At 48.1% G+C, this 21998-nt stretch overlaps 1 protein-coding gene across 2 annotated transcripts in view; it reads left to right on the forward strand.

Annotated features, from left to right (window-relative positions):
• The window catches only part of SLC25A25 (solute carrier family 25 member 25), a 55766-nt gene that overhangs the window by 27986 nt on the left and 5782 nt on the right, over positions 1 to 21998 (forward strand). The window contains exons 1-5 of one of the 2 annotated variants that reach the window (XM_032233356.1): positions 9246 to 9578; positions 18037 to 18163; positions 18273 to 18360; positions 20279 to 20390; positions 20712 to 20870. In XM_032233356.1, the coding sequence (XP_032089247.1) occupies positions 9420 to 9578; positions 18037 to 18163; positions 18273 to 18360; positions 20279 to 20390; positions 20712 to 20870 (645 nt within the window). In that variant the 5' untranslated portion in view covers positions 9246 to 9419. Of the gene's footprint in view, positions 1 to 9245; positions 9579 to 18036; positions 18164 to 18272; positions 18361 to 20278; positions 20391 to 20711; positions 20871 to 21998 lie in introns of those variants that run through there. The other variant, XM_032233355.1, reaches the window with a different exon arrangement.

The following is a 21998-nucleotide window of genomic DNA, read 5'->3' on the forward strand; positions in this document are numbered from 1 at the left end:
AAGAAGCTTCTTCAGTTCTTATCCAAGAAACTTCTTCAGTCAGAACTGAAGAAGCTTCTTGGGGGAGAAACAAAACATCTTCAAAGAAAAAGCAAGTCCAGTTGTCTTCCGAAGAACCGAGGAAGCTTCTTGGATGAGACCATCCTTGGCTGCAATTGCGTCGAATGCGACAGTTGAATTCAGCCCATGTCAAGGCAGCCTTGGAGAAAACAATGAAGTTTGTTTCTTTTCACAAGGACATAAAACCGAGGACAAACAGCCCCGTTGATAAGTGCTGATCGGTGGAGAATGGAGAAAGTCTGTAGAATTGTAATTTAGCACCACACAAAAAGCAACTTTTCAAGAAAGGGTTTTTTTTTTTTTGGTTGCCTTTCTCAACTGCAGGAAACTTTTCTCCTTGGCGAAGTAGACAATGCGTGCACCCCCGTGACCCTCATGTGCACTCACCGCGCATGTGTACAACCCTTGCGATCGCACATCTGACCCCCCCACCTCCTGTGCATGCACGCATGAACCCCCCTCATGCAAACGCTCCATCCCCCCGTGGATGCGCACGCGTCTTCCGCCTGCACCCCACTCCCACGCATTGTGCGGCAGACACCTGCCAACTGCCTGGCCAGCGGGAGGTGCGCGCACATGCACGGAGGAACTGAGCTGAGGCTCGCGTGCCCACACGGAGATCTCTGCATGCCACTTGTGGCACGGGTGCCATAGGTTTGCCCTCATGGTGTTAGTCCATTATGCAACCGCTTTATAACCTCTTAACTTGGTTACCTAGCTGGAATCATTTGACAGGCAGGGGGCTCAGGTGCCTCTCGCTTTGATGGCTCTTCCCTTTCTCCATTTTGCAAAGTTTGAGTTTCCACAACTTAGCTTGCAAAATCTTGGATGACTCGCAATTTCCCTCCTTCCTTCCTTCCTAAACCAGTGCAACGACTTGCCTCCAGAGGTTGTGCATGCTCTTACGCTGGAGACCGAAGACTGAGTCCACCTTGAGCAGGTCAGGATCGAACTGCTGGCTGTGGGCAAAATTAGGCTGCAGTACTGCATTCCAACCATGGTGATACCATGGTCCTTCCTTCCTTCCTTCCTTCCTTCCTTCCTTCCTTCCTTCCTTCCTTCCTTCCTTCCACTACTTAGACTTCTATACCGCTTCATGGTGCTTTTAAAGCCCCCTCTAAGCGGTTTGCAGAGTCAGCCTCTTGCCCCCAACAATCTGGGTCCTCATTTGATCCACCTCGGAAGGACGGAAGGCTGAGTCAACCTTGAGCTGATCAGGATCAAACTCCTGGCAGTGAGCAGAATTAGGCTGCAGTACTGCATTCCAACCACTGTGATACCACGGTCCGTCCTTCCTTCCTTCCTTCCTTCCTTCCTTCCTTCCTTCCTTCCTTCCTTTCTTCCCAAACCAGTGCAATGACTTGCCTCCAGAGGTTGTGCATGCTCTTACACTGGAGATTTTTAAAGGTGAGATTGGACTGAAGTAGTATAGGAGCTCCTGCTTGATCAAGGGGTTGGACTAGAAGATCTCCAAGGTTCGTTCGTTCGTTCGTTCCTTCCTTCCTTCCTTCCTTCCCAAACCAGTGCAATGACTTGCCTCCAGAGGTTGTGCATGCTCTTACACTGGAGATTTTTAAAGGAGAGATTGGACTGAAACAGTATAGGAGCTCCTGCTTGAGCAAGGGGTTGGACTAGAAGATCTCCAAGGTCCCTTCCAACTCTATTATTCTGTTATTCTCCTGGGTTTTCCTGGAGGAGGATCGGTGAACCTATTCTCCAAAAGAGCTGAAGGCAGGACAAGAAGCAATGGATGGAGGCTAAACTTGGAGAGAAGCAACCTAGAACTAAGGAGAAATTTCCTGACAGTGAGAACCATCAATTTGCCTTCAGAAGTTGCGGGTGCTCCAACACTGGAGGCTTTTAATAAGAGATTGGACAACCATTGGTCTGAAATGGTATAGGGTCTCCTGCTTGAGCAGGGGTGAGAGGCTGTGGCTCAGGGGCTAAGACGCTGATCTTGTTGATTGAAAGGTTGACAGTTTGGCGGTTCGAATCCCCAGCGCCGCATAACAGAGTGAGCTCCCGTTCCTTGTCCCAGCTTCTGCCAACCTAGCAGTTCGAAAGTAGGTTAAAAAATGCAAGTAGAAAAATAGGGACCACCTTTGATGGGAAGGGAACAGCGTTCCGTGCGTCTTCAGCGTTGAGTCATGCTGGCCATGTGACCACGGAGACGTCTTCGGACAGCGCTGGATCTTCGGCTTTGAAACGGAGATGAGCAGCCCCCTCCTAGAGTCGGGAACGACTAGCAGATTATGTGCAATGGGAACGTTGACCTTCCTTGAGCAAGGGGTTGGACTAGAAGACCTCCAAGGTCTCTTCCACCTCTCTGTTACTCAGTTCTGTCCTTACTCAGTACCAGGGTTGTTCATTCAGCTTTTAGCCTTTCCAGAGATATAGACAACCTTCAGCCCAGCCTGGATTTGGCAACCCTCTTCTACCCCCCTCCCCCCCTCCCCATCTCTTCAGATTCCCTGTCTGCTGCATTTTCCTTTGAGATCAGGTTGCTACCCTCCCGCTGCAGCCAAGAACGCTACTTGAAAACGAATGTGCTTGCTGCATTGCGTTATATTCTGGCTTTGGGCTACCCAAGAGCAGCCTTTTCCCCCAGGCTTTTGAAGCCCCCCCCCCTCCCTCTTTGTTAGAAGCCAAGCGGAGCAAGAGAACTTGTGTTAAGGAACCTGGCTGGTTGGGGATTCTGGGGGCAGGGGGGAGCCGAGGCTGAAAAGCGACATCTCTAGATCACTGGGCACCTTTCAAATTTTAGATTTCATTTGGAAACGCCTGTCTCCAGATTAACACAGCCCCGATCCAGAAGGAAGCGTTGCTGGGTTAGAGGGCTTTTCCTGTATTTCCCCCCCCCCCCAGCTGATCTTTGGGAAATACTCAAAAGAGCCATTGGGACCTCTGCCCACAGGAAAAAAAACTCACCGGGAGCCACAAAACCCTTCCCATGCCTATTTATCTCTCCCAAGTTCCTTAGAGGCTCCCAGCCAAAAAGAAATATTGGAGAGCCGAGGGGGGGCAGATTTAAAGGGGAGATAATGAAGGGCAAACCCCCCCTGGGCCCACTCAGTCCGAAATTGGGATCAAATATCCTGGTTCCCCAGAGTCAAGAATTTATGGGTGTCTCCAACCATCCTGGCCAGCTCCTGATTGGGAGGGTCTCTCCCATTTGCAGAGGCACCAAAGTGGGGGAAATTTACCTGTGGGGTGCAGGGCTAGGAACCTGTTAACCCCCTCTCCCCACAAATATTTAGCCCTTGATGGGTTTTAGTTGACGAGCAGGTGGCTGCAAACAGCTTCCTTTGTGTTTAGTGTGTAATTAATCCTGTTACCAGGTTGTGTATACCGGCAATGGACGCCTGATTAAACTTTAATTTGTCAGGATTTATTACAGCCGGCCTTTAATTTTATTATTATTTATTTATTATTTTTTTCCATTCCATCCGCTCCACCTTTCTGGCACAATTTTGCTTCCCAGGTTATTTTGCTGAATGAATGAGTAGAAAGAACTTATTTCGGAAGTTTTTTTTAAAAATCTTTTGAGAAGAAATTCTCGGCAGACTTCAACATTTTCTGCTTGGACTTCCTCCTCCTCCTTTTCTTCTTCTTCTTCTTCTTCTTCTTCTTCTTCTTCTTCTTCTTCTTCTTCTTCTTCTTCTTCTTCCTCCTCTTCTTCTTCCTCTTCTTCCTCTTCTTCCTCTTCTTCTTTTGGTCAAAAGAAACTTTGTACGATGACGATTCTGGCTGCAGGCCAGGGCTTTCTAGTCTTGAGGACTAGAATCTTGGTGCCGAGTAGGTCAGTATTTGAGGGGCTGCCATAAAGAAGAGGCGGTTGGGGTGGGGGCGACATATTGTACAAAACACCAAAAAGGCAAGGCAAGAAACAGTAGAGGGAAACTAATCGAGGGGAGAAGCAACTTGGAATGAAGGAGAAACTTCCTAATAGAACAATTAACAACTGCCAGAAGTTAGGGTGCTTCATCACGGGAGATTTTTAAGAAGAAACTGGCAAGCTACCTGGGTGATGGGGTATAGGGTCTCTTGCTTGAGCAGGGGGTTGGGCTAGATGACCTTCAAGGTCCCTTTCCAGCTCTCTTCTGAACTGATTGGTTGTTTTAAATAGCGGAAGGTTGAATCACAGCAACTGGGATGACTCGAGTTTTAAATGCTCAAAATGGAAGCACAGGGAATTCGAGGTATATGGTATATGACCTAACCTTAGCCAAGAGCTCCGATTCGAATCATAAAGGACTTACGACTTACTGTCGTAAGTCCTCGACTTACGACAGTTCACTGAGTGACTGTTCAACCTTCCAAAGACGTCTCCGTGATCAGGTGGCCAGCATGACTGAACGCCGAAGGTGCACAGCACACTGTTCCCTTCCCACCAAAGGTAGCCCCTATTTTTCTACTTGCATTTTTGACGTGCTTTCGAACTGCTAGGTTGGCAGAAGCTGGGATAACTAACGGGAGCTCCCTCCGTTATGCAGCGCTTGGGATTCGAACTGCCGAACTGCCGACCTTTTCTGATTGACAAGTTCAGCGTCTTAGCCGCTGAGCTAAGGGTCTTTTTTTTCTTCCCTTTTTAATGGAGGATTGTTCCTGGCTGTGAGCCAGGTTGGCTTCCCGAAAGGGCATGCTGCGGGGCATAATGGAGCCAGGCCGGTGGGAACTGGCCAAGAATGTGTAATTCGGACTGGTCTTGAGGGCAAGCGCCCCCGTAAATCACGCAGTATCTCAAGCACGCCAAGCACATGGCTACAGCCGTGTCCAAAGTGGGGGTGGGGGGGATCACAGCGATGCCAAAAAGATATGAGATGGGAAGGAAAACGGGGACCAAAATCTCTAGACAATGGGTGCTGTGCCTTTTTTTTTAAAGCACCAGCTCTCATTTCTATTTTTTTTTCCTTCCCACCCCCAGTGAGGTTTGCTTTAGAAGCAGTTTGGAGGAAAGAGAGGATTGAAGTTAGTGACGTGACCCGACAAATGCGCGAACAACAAAAGCGCGCCGACAAAACCGCGGCGCTAAAACCGCGATGTCAACAGTGCGCCGACAGAAGCGCGATTTAAGTTAAGGTAAGGTTTAGGGTTAGGGTTTGGTTTAGGGTTAGGGTTACAGTGCGCGTCTGTCGGCGCACTGTTGTTGGCGCGCTTCAGCGCTCATTCGTCGGCGCGGTTTTGTCACTGCGGTTTAGTCAGGCGCGCTTTTGTCGTTCGCGCATTTGTGGTGGAACCGTTAGTGAGATATTGGAAGGAGATGGTGAATCCACCTGGGTGAGACAGCTTGCAGCATTGCTTGTCTGCCAAGAGTTTTTTAGGATAATTGCTCCTATCTTCCTCCCTTCCCTTCCTTCTCCCTTCCTCTCATTCCAAGAATCACTTCCTTCCTTCCCTTGCTCCTTCCCTCCCCTCTCTCCTCTCTCTTCCTTCCTTCCCTCCCTCCTTCCTTTCCTCCTCCCTCCCTCTCATTCTATCTAAGAATCACTTCCTTCCCTTGCTCCTTCCCTCCCTCTCCTCTTCCTTCCTTCCCTCCCTCTCCCTTTCCTCCTCCCTCCCTTCTCATTCCATCTAAGAATCCCTTCCCTTGCTCCTTCCCTCCTTCTCCTCTTCCTTCCTTCCTTCTCTCCCTCCCTCCTTCCTTCCTTTCCTCCTCCCTCCCTCTCATTCATCCAAGAATCACTTTCTTCCTTCCCTCCCTTTCCTCTTCCTTCCTTCCCTCCTTCCCTTCCTCCTCCCCCTCCCTCTCATTCCATCTAAGAATCACTTCCTTCCCTTGCTCCTTCCCTCCCTCTCCTCTTCCTTCCTTCCCTCCCTCCTTCCTTTCCTCCTCCCTCCCTCTCATTCCATCTAAGAATCACTTCCTTCCCTTGCTCCTTCCCTCTCTCTCCTCTTCTTCCTTCCTTCCCTCCTTCCCTTCCTCCTCCCTTCCTCCCTCTAATTCCATCTAAGAATCACTTTCTTCCTTCCCTTGCTCCTTCCCTTCCTCCCCTCTCTCCTCTCCTCTTCCTCTCTCGTCTCCTTCCTCCCTCCCTCCCTCCCATTTCCATCTCTTCCCTCCCTCTCCTTCCTTCCACCCTCCCATTTCTATCTCCTTCCTCCCTCTTTCCCTTCCCAACCGTTACAGCTTTTTGAGATACGTGGGTTTCAATTCCCAACTTCCTGTGCCAGTTGGGGAATTCTGGGAGTCAAAGTCTCCCACACACGTCTTACGTTTGCAAAGTTGAAAAGCGCTGCCCCGGAGCATAAACCTGCGACCCTCTCATATCGAGACTCAGGCCGTCTGTCCCTCCATGTCTCTTGTTTCGTCCTCTATCCTACCGCAGCTCCTGAAAAGGTTGCGGAGTTTAATCCCCGACAGTCACACGGGATGACCTTAAATTGGAGCCGCTGCCCGGCTTAAAGTTGGCATCTTCTGTCTCCCAATTAGGTGCGGCTTCAGTCTCCAGTTCTTCCTCCACAAATCTTGCCAGGCAGTTTGAAGGTTGGCATTAGGCAAGTCCACCCCTATCACCTTACTAGCTTCTTCGTGCAAACTCTTCCAACGTTTCTCTCTTCCCCACAAGCCTCCCATTAGGAACATGCCAGGTTTCCGCAATTTGGGTCTTCCCCGTCTCACTATTCAAACATTCTTAATTCCTTTGAAAGGTTCCTGACAGCAAACATTGCCAAAACTCCATCCCTCCCTTTATAATTGGCCGGTTGAGAGAAATAGGAGGTGGTGGCTCAGGGGCTAAGATGCTGAGCTTGTCGATCAGAAAGGCCGGCAAGTTTGGCGGTTCGAATCCCTAGTGCCGCGTAACAGAGGGAGCTCCCGTGACTCGTCCCAGCTTCTGCCAATCTAGTAGTTCGAAAGCACGTCAAAAATGCAAGTAGAAAAATAGGAACCACCTTTGGTGGGAAGGGAACAGCATTTTGTGTGACTTCGGGAGTTGAGTCATGGCGTCCACATGACCACAGAGAGGTTTTTGGGCAGCGCTGGCTCTTGGGCTTTGAAACGGAGATGAGCACCGTCCCCTAGAGTCAGGAACGACTAGCACGTATGTCCGAGGGGAACCTTTATCTTTAGAGAAAGAACTGAGCAGAGACACTGCAGAGGATGGTTGGTAGGACATCCTTTTTTGGATCTGCCTTGTTGTCCAGGCCTCGCCCCGTTGGAGGAGGTGGCTTCCACTGACTTCTCCTGCAACTTTTTCCTGCCGAAAATGTTTCCTAGAAAACGCGCTGGGCTTGCGTCTTTAAGACGGGCTCGTCTCCCCGAGACATCGAGCAACTCAGCCCCAGCCCCAAGTGGTTTTGAGTGTTGAGTCTCACTTCACTAGGAGGCCCAAGCTGCTCCTTCTTTCGTCCTCCTTCCTCTTTCCACACCACTTCCCCGAATCTGGAAAGGACTTCTGGGAAATTAATTAAACAGATTAACAGAGTTAGAAGGCACCTTGTAGGCCATCTAGTCCAACCTCCCTCAAGCAGGAGACCCTACACCATTTCTGACAGAGGGCAGTCCAGTCTCTTTTTGAAAGCCTCCAGTGATGAAGCTGCCACAACTTCTGGAGGCAACTTCGGTTCCATGGGTTGGTTGATCTCACTATCAGGAAATCCCTCCTTATTTCCAGGTGGAATCTCTCCTTGATCAGTTTCCATCCATTATTCCTCGTCTGGCCTTCGGTGCTTTGGAAAATAGCATGACCCCCCTCCTCTCTGTGGTAGCCCCTCAAATATTTTTGATTTTACCGAGAAAAGAAGAACCCACTGGAGATCAAAGGATGGAGCAGAACCCAATACTCAATAGGGTTGAGGATAAGTGTGGGTGCATTTTGTGCAATCGTTGTCTTCCCTGGTTCTTCTCTTCCCTAAATTAATCTCCACTTATCCTAAAACCCTACTAAGCGTTGACTTCCACTCCATCCCTCGATCTCCAGCTGGTTCTTCTTTCTAAAACCGGTACCCTAAAACTGCAGAAAGTTTTCTGCTCCGTTCTCTCTCTCCTCCCTCTGTGTGTGTGTGTCTCTTTCTTTCTGTGTCTCTATCTCTTTCTCTCTTTCTCTTTATGTCTCTCTGTCTCTGTCTCTCTCTTCTCTCTCTCTCTCTCTCTCCCTTTCTCTGACTCACTTTCCTCCCTCTCTGTATGTGTGTCTCTCTCTTTCTGTCTCTCTCTGTGTCTCTCTCCCTTTTCTCTCTCTCTTTCTCTTGTCTATGTGTCTCTCTTTCTGTCTCTCTCCTTTTCTCTCTGACTCTCTCCTCCTCTGTGTGTGTGTGTCTCTCTCTCTGTCTCTCTCTTTCTGTGTCTCAGTCTCTTTCTTTCTCTTTATGTCTCTCTGTCTCTCTTCTCTCTCTCTCTCTTTCTCTGTCTATGTCTCTCTCGCTCTCTCCTTTTTTCTCTGACTCCCCCTTCTCCCTCTTTGTGTGTGTGTGTGTCTCTCTCTCTTTCTGTCTCTCTCTTTTTGTGTCTCAGTCTCTTTCTCTCTTTCTCTGTCTCTCTCTCTCTCTCTTTCTCTGTCTATATCTCTGTCTCTCTCTTTCTCTTTCTCCTTTTCTCTCTGACTCTCTCTCGTCCCCCTCTCTCTCTCTGTGTCTTTCTGTCTCTCTCTTTCTGTCTCTCTCTTTCTGTGTCTCTGTCTTTCTTTTTCTTTATGTCTCTCTGTCTCTGTCTCTCTTTTCTCTCTCTCTTTCTTTCTCTTGTCTATGTCTCTCTCTCTTTCTCTCTGTCTCTCTCCTTTTCTCTCTGACTCTCCTCCTTCTGTGTGTGTCTCTTTCTCTCTTTCTCCTTTTCTCTCTGACTCTCTCTCCCTTTCTCTCTGTCTCTGTCTCTCTTCCTCTGTCTGTCTGTCGCTCTCTGTGACTCCGTCTCTGTGTGTTTGTGTGTGTCTCTCTCTGTCTCTTTTTTCTCTGTTTCTTTCTCTCTCTTGTGTCTTTCTCCCTCCCTCCCTCCCTCCCTCCCTCCCTCCCTCTCTCTCTCAGTCTCTCAGCTCTGCAGGCTTGGAGAGAGTTAAATTTTCCCTGCCAGGGAAAGTGAGTGACGTGTGTGCGTGTGTGTGTGTGTCTGTCTGTCTGTGTGAAGCTTTTTTACGAAAGACCCGGGTGGGGGCAACGCCCTTGCATCACATGCCTTGGCAGAGAACGGCCTGAGCTCTAGATTTCCCCTGATCGCAACTTCCCTTTTGAAGCAGGAGGGCAGGGCCGGCTCAGCCAATGGCAGGCGAGACAGCCCGCTCATACCCGGGCGCCATGCCCACTAGCCCGGCATTTCGGCATTTCCTCTCTTCCCGGCAAGGCCACGACTGACAGAGCAAAGAGAGAGAGAGAGAGAGAAATCCAGCCGGTAGGATCTATCGTGACCACGCAACTCGGGCGAGGGGGAGATGCTTTGTCTGTCTCTCTATGTGCCAAACTTCGGCGCTTCCCAGGGGGAATTTGAGTACTTTGAGTCAAGGGGCCTCCCCGCCGGACTGAAATCCATCTTCAGGTTGAGCCTCTTGATCCCTTCCCAGGAATTCTCCATCTATCGGCAGTGGAAGCAGGTAAGGAAGGAAAAGAGGCAGTTTTCTTCGCTTTGGTGTGGCCAAGAAGCACCAGGGGGGGGTCTTCTCCCCCCCTTCCCCCCTTCTTCCTCCTCCTCCCCCCCTTCTTCCTCCTCCTTCTCCCCTTCTTCCTCCTCCTTCTCCCCTTCTTCCCCCTTCTTCCTCCTTCTTCCTCCTTCTTCTCCCCTTCTTCTCCCCTTCTCCTCCCCTTCTCCCCCCTTCCCCCCTTCTTCCCCCTTCTTCGCCCTTCTTCTCCCCTTCTTCTTCTCCCCTTCTTCTTCTCCCCTTCTTCTCTCCTTCTTCGCCCTTCTTCTCCCCTTCTTCTTCCCTTCTTCCCCTTCTTCTCCCCTCCCCCCCTTCTTCCCCTTTCTTCTCCCCTTCGCCAAAGCCTTTCGGATGGAGATAAAGAGAGATTTGCCCCATTCGCATCTCAAAGAGAAGTTACCTGGCGCTGGTTGAGACCCTGATTGCTTCTCCCCCCCCCCCCTGCATTTCTTTTCTGATTTGGGGCTCCCTTCTCAATTTCCTCATTCTCCTTTTTCCTCCTTTCGGCTTTGGCCCAGGTGCTTCACTCTTTCTGCCGCTACTAGTCCTAGTCCTCTGCTCTTCCCTGTTGCCTATTGCACTCCTCCCGACCTCATCTTCCAGCGCCGTGAATCTTTTTGCCTTTTTGGTACCGTCCGTGGGGTTTTCGTGGCAAAAGATCCTGGAGTGGGTTGCCCTTTTCTTCCCCAGGGGATCCCCGTTGTGTCAGAGCTCTTGTGCTAGGACCTGTTATAGCTTCCTTTTTTTAATTTTTAACTTTATTTTTATTTTTCCCCATTCAAGTTCATTCCCAAATATACATTTTTCTAATTGCTATTTCGTCCATTCATCACTGGTCTCTATAATTATTTACACACACACACATACACACACACACACACACACACACACTTCAGTTTGGGTCACTCTCTTGCCACCCCCGTTCCTCCATCTTATTTTGCGACAACCTTGCTCCTTCCATCTTCTCTACCTTCTTCTTTCTTCCTCTCCTTCCTCCTTTCTTCTACCCCTCTCTTTCCCCTCTCCTCCTCCTCCTCCTCCTCCTTACCCTCTCTCCTCTAGATTCCCCACCCTTACTTTCTCTGCTATACCCTTTCCCTCTTCATCCTGCTCATAGCTACGCAAGCAAGCCCCTTCCGCCACGACAAGGCGGTAATCCCTGAAGAGGGGTTGTGTGTGCTGTTACTTCTCTGGTTTTGCCTTTCCACTTTTCTGCATACCAATAGAGACGGAGCAGCGGGCGTAAAGAATCTACTTTTCTTGGTTTCTGCACTTAAGAACTCCCCACATTCAGTCCTCGTTCCTTCCTCTCTTCCCAACTGACCTACTTTTCCCAAAAGCGAAGCTTTCGGGACTTCCGATCTGCCCGTTGGTTTGAGTTTATTGGAGTGCATAATTTGGTGTGCTGGGGAAGATTTCCTTCCTGCCTTGGCGTCATGGGGACAGCGGAATGAGTAATGCAGATGGAATTTCTCTGACTTCCTTTGAAAACGCTTGTGGGGTTTTTCTTGAAGCCGAGCCTGTTCTCTCTCGCAACCCGAGCCAGGCACCTTTCGGAGATGCGGGAACTATAGCTCCCATCACCTTCACCTAGTTTGGAGAGGAGTCTTCCGGCCTGAGGGACTTGCTTTTATCATAGTTCCTGACCCTGCCCAAGGTGCAGAGAAATGGTGGGGCGAGTCACCTCAGAGAAGATCAGGAGGAGGAGGAGGAGGAGGAGAGGTGGAAAATGAAAAGGAGGAGAGAGGGGAGAGAAGGAGGAGGAGAAGGGGAAGAGGGGGGAAAAGGAAAGGGGAAGAGGAGGAGAAGAAGGAGAAAAGGAGAAGGGAAGAGGAGGAGGAGAAGAGGTGGAAAATGAGAAGGAGGAGAGAGGGGAGAGAAGGAGGAGGAGAAGGGGAAGAGGAGGAAAAGGAAAGGGAAGAGGAGGAGAAGAAGGAGAAAAGGAGAAGGGAAGAGGAAGAGGAGAAAGGAAAGAGGAGGAGGGGGAAGAAATAACTTGGAGATAGTTGATGGAAGGTGGTGCATCTTCATAATGAAGGAAGGTGCTTTTTTAACTCATCAACTTTCAACCAGGATAGGCTGGTCTAGAAATTGCCCTGGGACAAAATTTCCAAACTTGGCTTATGCAGATGGGTGCTAAGAAGAAGCCCGCATCCACCTGTATCGGTTGAGCAAAGACCTGGGAAGTCTCTAGCTTGAGTTTCTTTCCTGGAAACCGCATCCCTGGCCGATGAGCCTGGATGGACCACATTCCTAGAAGGCCCTCTTTTTTTTTGGCATGACAAGTTATTTTAAGGCCAAAAGCATGGAGCTTGTGAGGTTGCTTTTGTTAAAAAACTAATGTAGGAGCCTCCAGCTGAGGTCCTGATCCACTCAGCTCACTGACACTGTGAGTTGAACGGAGGAAGAGCTCAGTGGAAGGTCTCAGCCAGGGCTAATTCCAGACTTGGGACAGTGGAGATGGAAAGCAGGTGTTTAGCAACTTGGACTTCTTTTCATACTTGCAGAATTTAATAGCAGCAGTTCCTAATCATTGTCCCCACCAACACAGAGTTGTGGCACAGCCTTGAAAAATGACTCTGTGGGTTGTCAGTAATTTGTGTTTCACCGGGGCACCACCAGCCCTTTTGACTGGGTGTAGGCATCTCTGTAGGGTTTGATGTTCAGAGCACCACCAACACTTTGACTGGGTGTAGGCATCTCTGTAGGGTTTGATGTTCAGGGCACCATCAACACTTTGACTGGGTGTAGGCATCTCTGTAGGGTTTGATGTTCAGGGCACCACCAACACTTTGACTGGGTGTAGGCATCTCTGTAGGGTTTGATGTTCAGGGCACCACCAACACTTTGACTGGGTGTAGGCATCTCTGTGGGGTTTGATGTTCAGGGCACCACCAACACTTTGACTGGGTGTAGGCATCTTCATAAGGTTTGATGTTCAGGGCAAAACCAACCCTTTTGACTGGGTGTAGGCATCTCTGTAGGGGTTGGTGTTCAGTTCTTCATGCTGAGTACCAGATAACAGGTGTTCTCTTTTTTTTATTACGGCATTGTTTAATCATTAACTGACCTAGAGGGATAACTCCAGGTCCAGCAGGAGCACATGACAATGTAGTAATTTCAGAATTACTACAGGCTGTTCTCTTGCATTGACATTTGGCCCAATCTGTCTTAAGCACCTCTTTCCCTATATCTCATCCCCCAAGTCTCTAGATAACGACACCGACAGCCTAAAAAGCTCCAAAGTCAAAAATAAAAGACTCAAATTTTACCCCCCAAAGGCATTTGCGGCATCCTAGTTGCAAGGAAAGACTTTTCCATGGATTTCAGGAAAAGGAATCTTAGATTTTCCACTTTGATTCACTTCTTCGCTGCCAGAATGCAAAGACCTGAAATATTTTGGCACCGGGCGGGACATGGCGTGTTGCAATTTTAGAAACACCCTAACTGAGCCAACAAGATCCTTCATGCCGATTGAAGTTCCTTCTTCCTCCTTCGCTGCGATGCATGGCAAAGTTTCTGGGGAGAGGAATTCTGTATTTTAGGGCAGCTCCAGGGTTGATTTATTAAGGCCTTTCTTAACTTGCTTTCTTTCTCCCCCAAATTAGGGTCCTTTAAGGCCTTTCTTAACTTTCTTTCTTTCTCCCCCAAATGGGGGTCCTTTGCCCGGGGTGGGTGCAAACTCTGAATAGGTTTGCCCATGCTGTGTTCTGCTGACACACCTTTTTCTATCTTTAGCCTGCAAGTGATGATGCCTGCTCTCGTTCTCTCTCTCTCTCTCTCTCTTTCTCTCTCTCCTTTTTACAACCATCATATGATTGTCTGGTATGTTGGCCCGCTTGGAGGTACCAAAGGTCATTGCAGATGGTGGCTGGATGTCCTTACCGAGCAGGAAAAAAAAGCGGGCTTAAATTATATAACAGTCCCAACTTGAGCTGTTGAGCGGGAAGGGACATAGCGCCTCTCGAGTAAAATTTTAATGTCATAATTCTCTCTCTGAACAAAATCATAATTGCAGAGTTATTTTTCAGCAACGGCACCTGTGCAGCGCACTGTGCCAGGGTTTTTATTTCTGCAGGATGTTGGCATTTGGTGCACCAGCTGTTTGGCTGCTTTTAGTGGTTTGATTTGCTGAGGGATGGGGTCCTGAACTCCAGCTCAAGCTTCATCTGGCCGACAAAATGAGGACAGATTACGGAGCTTAAAATCTCTAGTGGGATGCTCCATACAAGCCAATTGTTCTGACCGAGGCTTCCCCAGCAGCACGAAGCTGAATCCCCGTCCCGATCAACCCCTTCTATTTAATTTACAGTCTATTCCTCTCCAGCAAAGTCTTTCCCCTCCCACCGTCTTTGAAGGTAGTTCACAATTACTGACCTTTATCAAGCTTGGAGAGCGGCCAGGCCGATATCTTTCAGACGCCGCAATACTTGGCAAGAATACAGGAATGAACTGATTACCTCCTGCAAGCTCCATTCCCCTTTTGCTCCTCTTTTGTTTCCTCTGGGAGGGGCCATTCATCGTCCAAGGTCTTACTCCCAAGGCAGCTCCTGTTCTTTAGCTATTCCCTTCGTCTGGCAACTCTGTGCATGCATACACTGGGAACAGGCTCCAGCTGTTCTTCTGCCTCACTGATGCCTGATTCCGAAGGCAGCTGATAACTGTCAGATGGCCCTGGCCCCCTCTCTGCCTCCGACACAGAGCCTTCCCCCGAGCCTTCCCCAGACTCCAGGACTGGCCCATCTTCCTCCCCATCTTCCTCCCCACTGTCCGAATCTGCCGCCAGCTGTGCTGACGAGCCTCAACACCAATCCAGAGTCCTGTACAAACCCAAATTCTTGACTTACTTCTCCAAACAAGGCAAAATTGGCAGCCAAGGAGGAAACCATGGCTTCTTGAGAGGATGAGGAAGGAAGGACTGTTCCCGCTTCGTGCTGTTTTGTAATCCGATCCCCCAAATCCCAATGTTTACACGATACACAAACATCAGCAAGCACCATCTTTGCAGCCTTAAATTTTATAGGCTGCTGCTTTAGTGTTCAATTATGATATCCTAGGTCAGGGGTCGGCAACCTTAAACACTCAGAGCCACAAAAGTCCTAAATGGAAGCCCCCCCATTCAATTCTGGAGCCAACCGGAAGTCCGGTTTCCCCTACCATAGAGTCTCCTCCTAGCGCTGCATCCTTCTTTCCTTTACTTGTCCTAACTGAAAGCTCTATCAATTGTCGAACCGACTGGCGACAGGAAGCCGCAGCAGGGAGATGAAAGAGCCACATGCGGCTCCGGAGTCACAGGTTGCTGAGCCTTGTCCTAGGTGCTTATGGGGAAGATGGATGACTGAGATCATCGTGCCGTGTGAGGATGAGTAACTAGCCTAGATGAGAGACTGTCGGGCTGTTCCTTCCAGAGGTGGAGCCGTGTTATTTTATTGCAATGAAAAGATTTACACCATGGCTACTCCGTGGAAGTAACAATCGCATCATTTGTTTGGTTTTCGGCATTTACCTCCCAGTCTGGTTGCCAGTTTATTGAGTCATCGATGGTGGGACAATAGCTTGAGTATTTGGTGATTCGAAGTCACAAGTTTTCAGCGCAGAAAGAAATCCTTTCCTTCCTGGACGATATTCAAAACCAGGTCTGTCTCCTAAACCCACTATGCAAAGCAGGTGGCGCAACTGGGTTGAAGAAGCCAAGATTGGCTGCATTAACACAGAATCAAGAATGCGTTAAGTGTTAAGTACCACTCTATAATGCTTTTTGGTAAGAGCTCACTTGGTGAACTGCATCCATTTTGATGGCCACGATGTAAAAAAGATGTGGAGACTCTAGAAAGTGGGCAGAGAAGAGAAACAAAGAGGATTAGGCGACTGGAGGCTAAAACATATGAAGAACGGTTGCAGGAACTGGGTATGTCTAGTTTAATGAAAAGGGAGACAGGATAGCAGTCTTCCAATATTTGTGGGGCTGCCACAGAGAGGAAGGGGTTAAGCTATTCTCCAAAGCACCCAAAGGCCAGAGAAGGAATAATGGATGGAAACTGATCTAGGAGATATTCAACCTAGAAATAAGGAGGAACTTTCTGACAGTGAGAACAATCAACCAAGGGAACAGAAGTTGCCTTTGGAAGTTGTGGGAGCTTCATCCCTGGAAGCTTTCAAGAAGAGGCTGGATTGACATCTGTCAGAAATGGTGTAGGGTCTCCTGCTTGGGAGATGACCTACAAGGTCCCTTCCAACTCTCTTATTCTATCATCATTCTGTTCTTGGATGCTGTAGGATGCCTTGGGAATTGGTCAATGGAACCCATATTGGACTTTCTTGTGCTGCACTTTGAGAATCCTTAGAAGAAAAAGGACTAGGGGAGACATGATAGCAGCGTTCCAATATCTCAGGGGCTGCCCCAAAGAAGAGGGAGTCAAGCTATTCTCCAAAGCACCTGAGAGCAGGACAAGAAGCAATGGGTGGAAACTAATCAAGGAGAGAAGCAACCTAGAACTAAGGAGAAATGTCCTGACAGTGAGAACAATTAACCAGTGGAACGACTTGCTTCTAGAAGTTGTGGGTGCTTCATCACGAAGAGATTAGACAGCCTTTTATTGGTCTGAAATAGTATAGGGCTTCCTGCCTGGGTAGGGGGTTAGACTAGAAGACCTCCAAGATCCCTTCCCACTCTGCCATTCTATTCTCATTCTCTCCCCCGCCCATGTCTCATGACGGCTGGAAGGAACTGTTTCTGCTGGTGGGAATGTTCAGGGTGAAGGGTATTTATTTATGAAACAACCTGACCTTGCCATCTCTTAATCTCTTTTGCAAAGAGACACTTTGCTCCTGAATTCTAGTTTCCCCCAGGTAACTCTTGCACAAGAATATATCTGCAGGGCGTCCAAACCAGTTCTGGCTTGTTTTAGAGCCTTTAACGATCGCTTATTAATGTTGTTTCTTAGCTTACCCAGCAAGTTTTCTAGTGGCGGTTAGATTCCCCCAGAAATAGCTAGTTTTCCTGTTGGTTCTCCTTATTAAAGCAAATATATATATATTTTCTGGTGGAAAGGCTAAAAAGCCATCGTGGGCTTTTCACAACTTCTTGGTTCGAGTCACTTTGGGTGTCCAGGTGTGGGAAACATGGCTGAAGATGGTTTATTTTTCCTGCAGCTCGTACTCATCTCACGACCATGATTGAAGCCAGAATTTAGGTTGCTAAGTGAGTTTTGCCCCATGTGGTGACTTTCCTTGCTCCATTCATTAAGCGGATCGCCACAGGTGTTAAGTCGGGCACACTGTTGTTAAGTGAACCTGGCTTTCTCCCTTGACTTGGCTTGTCACATAAGGGGGGGTCATGTGACACCCACCCACCGACATTGCGACCGTCGTAAATGTGAACCAGTTGCCACGGTCACAAGTCTGAAAATATGGTCACCAGTTCCTTTTTTCCCCCATGCCGTTGCAACTTTCAACAGTCGCTAAACGAACAGTTGTAAGGGGAGGATTATCTGGAGTTGGGCTCAGCAGGCTTTTTACTTTTCTTTTTGAGGCATCAAGAGGCATCCCAAACTCTTATTTTATAAAAAATAAAATTAAAAAAACAACAACAACACAACTTAGTAAAAACGCTTCTGGAGTGAATTTCCCAAACCCAGCCTGGAAACCATTAAACATCCTGGCCATAGTAGGAAGCATGCTTAAGTTTTTCCAGACTGAAAAACCTCTTTAAAAAGTGGATTTGGGAGAAGTCTTTTAGAAAAGATGAAAGTTCCCCTCGCCCATATGTGCTAGTTGTTCCTGACTCTAGGGGGCGGTGCTCATCTCCCTTTCAAAGCCGAAGAGCCAGCGCTGCCCGCATGACCCAACGCTGAAGGCGCACGGAACGCTGTTCCCTTCCCACCAATGGTGGTTCCTATTTTTCTACTTGCATTTTTTACGTGCTTTCGAACTGCTCAGTTGGCAGAAGCTGGGACAAGTCACGGGAGCTCACTCCATTACACGGCGCTAGGGATTCGAACTGCCGACCTTTCTGATCAATAAGCTTAGCATCTTTGCTGCTAAGACACCGTATCTTTTAGGGTAATAATTTTTTAAAAGTCCCGTTCTTCTTCAGGATTAAGGACCTCTACTTTCCAAAATCCGTATTTTAAAACATTGGAGAAGTTTGAGATATCCAGTTCGGGCATTTGATCCGCCTCTTTTTCCATTCCTCGGAAGAGAGTAATGTTTGTTTGTTTGTTTTTAACCCGGTGGCCAAGTTGCGCTTGTCAATTTGAACATTTTGTTGCCTTTAATTTATAAATATTTATAATTTAACACTTTAATTTATAAATAGGAACCGGAGCTGTCAAAAGATGCTTCCTTGCCCTTGTTCCTTGAACAATAGCAGTGATGAAGCCAACCAAAGATTTATTTTTTTGTCATTTTGCAGAAAATCGTAAAAGCTGGAGATAAGGATCTGGATGGCCAGTTGGACTTTGAAGAATTCGTCCACTACCTTCAGGACCACGAGAAGAAACTGAGGCTGGTCTTCAAGAGCTTGGACAAAAAGAACGATGGTGAGAAGACCGGTGGGTTGGTTTTCGGTTGGCCCCTTTTGCATATCACAAGCTTTGAGGTTCACTTCTCTCTTTCTCCTCCCCTCCCTCCCTCGTCTGGATGTCGCAGGTCGCATCGACGCTCAAGAGATCATGCAGTCCCTCCGGGATCTGGGCGTCAAGATCTCCGAACAGCAGGCGGAGAAGATCCTCAAGAGGTAAATGGGCCCCATCTCGAAAGAGGCCGCCTGCACAAACACTTCGCTTTGCCATTGATTTTTCCCCTTAATCTTTCCATCGTAATAGCGAGTCAAGGAACAAGCTGCCCACATGTTTGTCTGTCTGTCTGTTAGCTCTCTAACTAACTAGCTAACTACGTCCATCCATCCATCTATAGAATAGAAGAATAGAATAGAATAGGGAATGGAATAAGGAATTAGAATATAATATAATATATAGTAGAGTAGAATGTAGAGTAGAATAGAATAACAGAGTTGCAAGGGACCTTGGAGGTCTTCTAGTCCAACCCTCTTCTCAGGCACTTCTCACCACTTCAGACAAATGGTTATCCAACATCATCTTAAAAATTTCCAGTTTTGGAGCGTCTGTCTGTCTGTCTGTCTGTCTGTCTGTCTGTCTGTCTATCTATCTATCTATCTATCTATCTATCTATCTATCTATCTCTCAATCATCTATCTCTCAATCATCCACCCACCCACCTATATCTATCTATCTATCTATCTATCTATCTATCTATCTATCTATCTATCTATCTATCTATCTATCATCCATCCACCTATCCATCCATTATCTATCTATCAATCATCCACTCACCCACCCACCTATCTATCTATCTATCTATCTATCTATCTATCTATCTATCTATCTATCTATCTATCTGCTATCTATCAATTATCTATTTATTTATCTATCTATCTATTGTCAGCACTCTGTTTTTCCATACGTTTTTCATCTGTACGTGCATAAGTATCTCAAAATACTTTTTGTGAGCTGACGGCAGCCAATTTTTAACCATCACTTACTCGTCCCTCTCTTTGCCTTCTTCCCTTTGCTTGCCTGACTGCCTGTCTGTCTGTCAGAATAAGGACAGGGCACTCCTGGGGTCCTGTCACTTAGTAAGTACCATGAGGTTCTACCTCTGCCCGGCCTCTTGTCCTTGTCTGTATCCTAACATTCCCCCCTTGGTGAAGTTTGAAGCGAGTTGCATGTTTCTCGCAGGTCTGGCAACGAAGGATCAGGGACAGCGTTTAGCGATTGCTTTCCCAAACAATATCAAAATCCATCTGGCAAAAAAGCTCTTAATTTTTCAGTGGAAAGAGCGTGGAGCCCACCAAAAAGCTTGTTTTATGCAACGAATTATTTTAAGTCATAAATTTGTAAACTCTGACCTTTCGGAAAAAAACACCATGGAATCTAGAATAACGACCTGGAAGTAACCAGATCGGTTATTCTCCCTCGTTGCCAGAAATCTCCTGTTAAGAGTGTGTAATTAAAGAAGCTGTTCAATTTTTTTTTAATTACCGTATTTTTCAGAGTATAAGACACACCTTTTTCCCTCAAAAAAGAGGTTGAAAATCTTGGTGCGTCTTATACACAGAATACAGCATTTTTTGCTTCCTGAAACCCCGTCCAAAACGGCCATGCAGAGCCTTTAGGAGGCTTTCAGAGAGCTCCTGTGGGCTGGAGAAGGCAGAAATGAGCAAGAAACGGGCCGTTTTTTTGCTCAGTTTTGCCCCAACATTCCCCAGGAGCACTCTATAAGCCTCCTAAAGGATATTCATGCCCCCCCTTTTTTTGACAAAAAACAGGCCCATTTTTGTGGAAAATGGGCCATTTTTTGCTCGTTTTGGGGGGGGCACCCCCCAGGAACACCCTATAAGCCTCCTAAAGGCTACTCATGCCTTTTTTTAGAAGAAAAAAAAAGCAGACCCATTTTTTGCGAAAACCGGGCCACTTTGGGGAGGTTTGCAGAGTGCAAAAACTTTTTATTTTTTTTTAATTTGCCTCTTAAAAACCTTGATGTGTCTTATACTCCGGTGCTTCTTATAGTCTGAAAAATACGATAGCACAGGTTTAATTCCCTCTTCCCTTTTCCTTCCCGGCCGATTCCCGCAGCATGGATAGAAACGGGACGATGACGATCGATTGGAATGAATGGAGGGATTATCACCTTTTGCACCCGGTGGAGAATATTCCAGAAATTATCCTGTACTGGAAACACTCAACGGTAAGACGGGAAGATCTCATGGGCATGTAGAACCAGAACAAATTTTTATTGCGGTCACAGAGCAGCAAATAAAAAAAACCATTAAAACCGCCGTTTTGGATCATATGCTGCAAGTGTGAAAAACGTCCATGAGTCGTCTTTTTCCATGTGGTTGTAACTTTGAAAATGGCCCCTCAAATGAATCGTCGTAAATTGAGACCTACCTGCAGCTGTTCCTGTGCGGCTACAGGAAACCGGTGCTCATTTTCAGACTGAAAGGTCTTCAGAGTGCCCTGATGATGGTGGCAGAGGCTGATGGGTCTTGGCTTCATTGTCTTTCAGATTTTCGATGTGGGGGAGAATCTCGCCGTCCCGGATGAATTCACCATAGAAGAGAGGCAGACGGGGATGTGGTGGCGCCACCTGGTGGCAGGAGGAGGCGCCGGTGCTGTATCCAGGACATGTACTGCCCCCCTGGATCGTTTGAAGGTGCTAATGCAGGTAGGAAAGACCACCGAGGCATGGGAGCTGTTTTCCACACAATTCTTTGTTTTTGAATAGAGCAGGGGTGTCAAACACAAGGCCTGCGGGCCGGATCCTTCCCACAGGGTCCTTAGATCTGCCCGCGGGGTCACCCTGGAAACAACGAAGGACCGGCCCATGGTGCCCCTGCCAGGAAAAATGGAGGTCTGGAGGCCCGAGCTCTATTTTCACTGGCAAAGGGTTGCAGGAGACTGTTGCAGCAGGTCGGTTGAGCTCCATTTTCTGCTGCGACAGACTCCTGCAACCCTTTGCTAGTGAAAATAGAGCTTGGGAGGATTGTATGCGGCCCTCCAGACCGCCATTTTCACCGGCAAAGGAGACCGTTGCAGCAGGAAACGGAGCTCAAATGCACGTTTTCGCTGACAGAGTGCTCGAGCCAGTACTGGTGCCCCCCCCCCCAACATGAGTGACATCAAGCTGGCCAAGCCCACCCGAGGTCAAATACAACCCTGATGAAATCAAGTTCGACACCCCTGGAATAGAGGGAACACTTGAATGTATTCTGATCTCAGCTTCCCCAAACCACAAAGCAGACTCCTTGTCCCGACAAAACCACTTTTTATTAAGTTACTATGAATTCCTCTCATTCACCTCCAGCAAAGTCGTTCAAAGGTGAATTTACAGTCACAGACCTTATCTGGCTTGGAGAGCTGCCAGGCCGATCTCTGCAGAACTTGGCAAGGAGCCTCGGAGAGTCACGAACCAATTAAGCGAACTAATGGTCTCCTGCAAACTCCACTCCCCTTTCACTCCTCTTTTATTTCCTCTGGGAGGGGCCATTCATCGTGCACCTGTGGCCTTCCTCCCAAGTCGACCCCGGTTCTTTAGCTGTTCCCTTCATCTGGCAATTCTCTGGGAACAGGCTCCAGCTGTTCTTCTGCTTCACTGATGTCTCTGAAGGCAGCTGAGAACTGGCATATGGCCCTGGCCCCCTCTCTGCCTCCGACACAGAGCCCTCATCCGAGCCTTCCCCAGACTCCAGGACTGGCCCCGGTTCCTCCCCAACCTCCTCACTGTCCAACCGCTGCCAGCTCTCTCTGCTGCTTGCTGGCGGGTCACAACAGAATGTTCCAAAGCCACCATGTC

Source organism: Thamnophis elegans, chromosome 16 (assembly GCF_009769535.1).
Source record: "Thamnophis elegans isolate rThaEle1 chromosome 16, rThaEle1.pri, whole genome shotgun sequence".
In the NCBI taxonomy this organism is placed as follows: domain Eukaryota; kingdom Metazoa; phylum Chordata; class Lepidosauria; order Squamata; family Colubridae; genus Thamnophis; species Thamnophis elegans.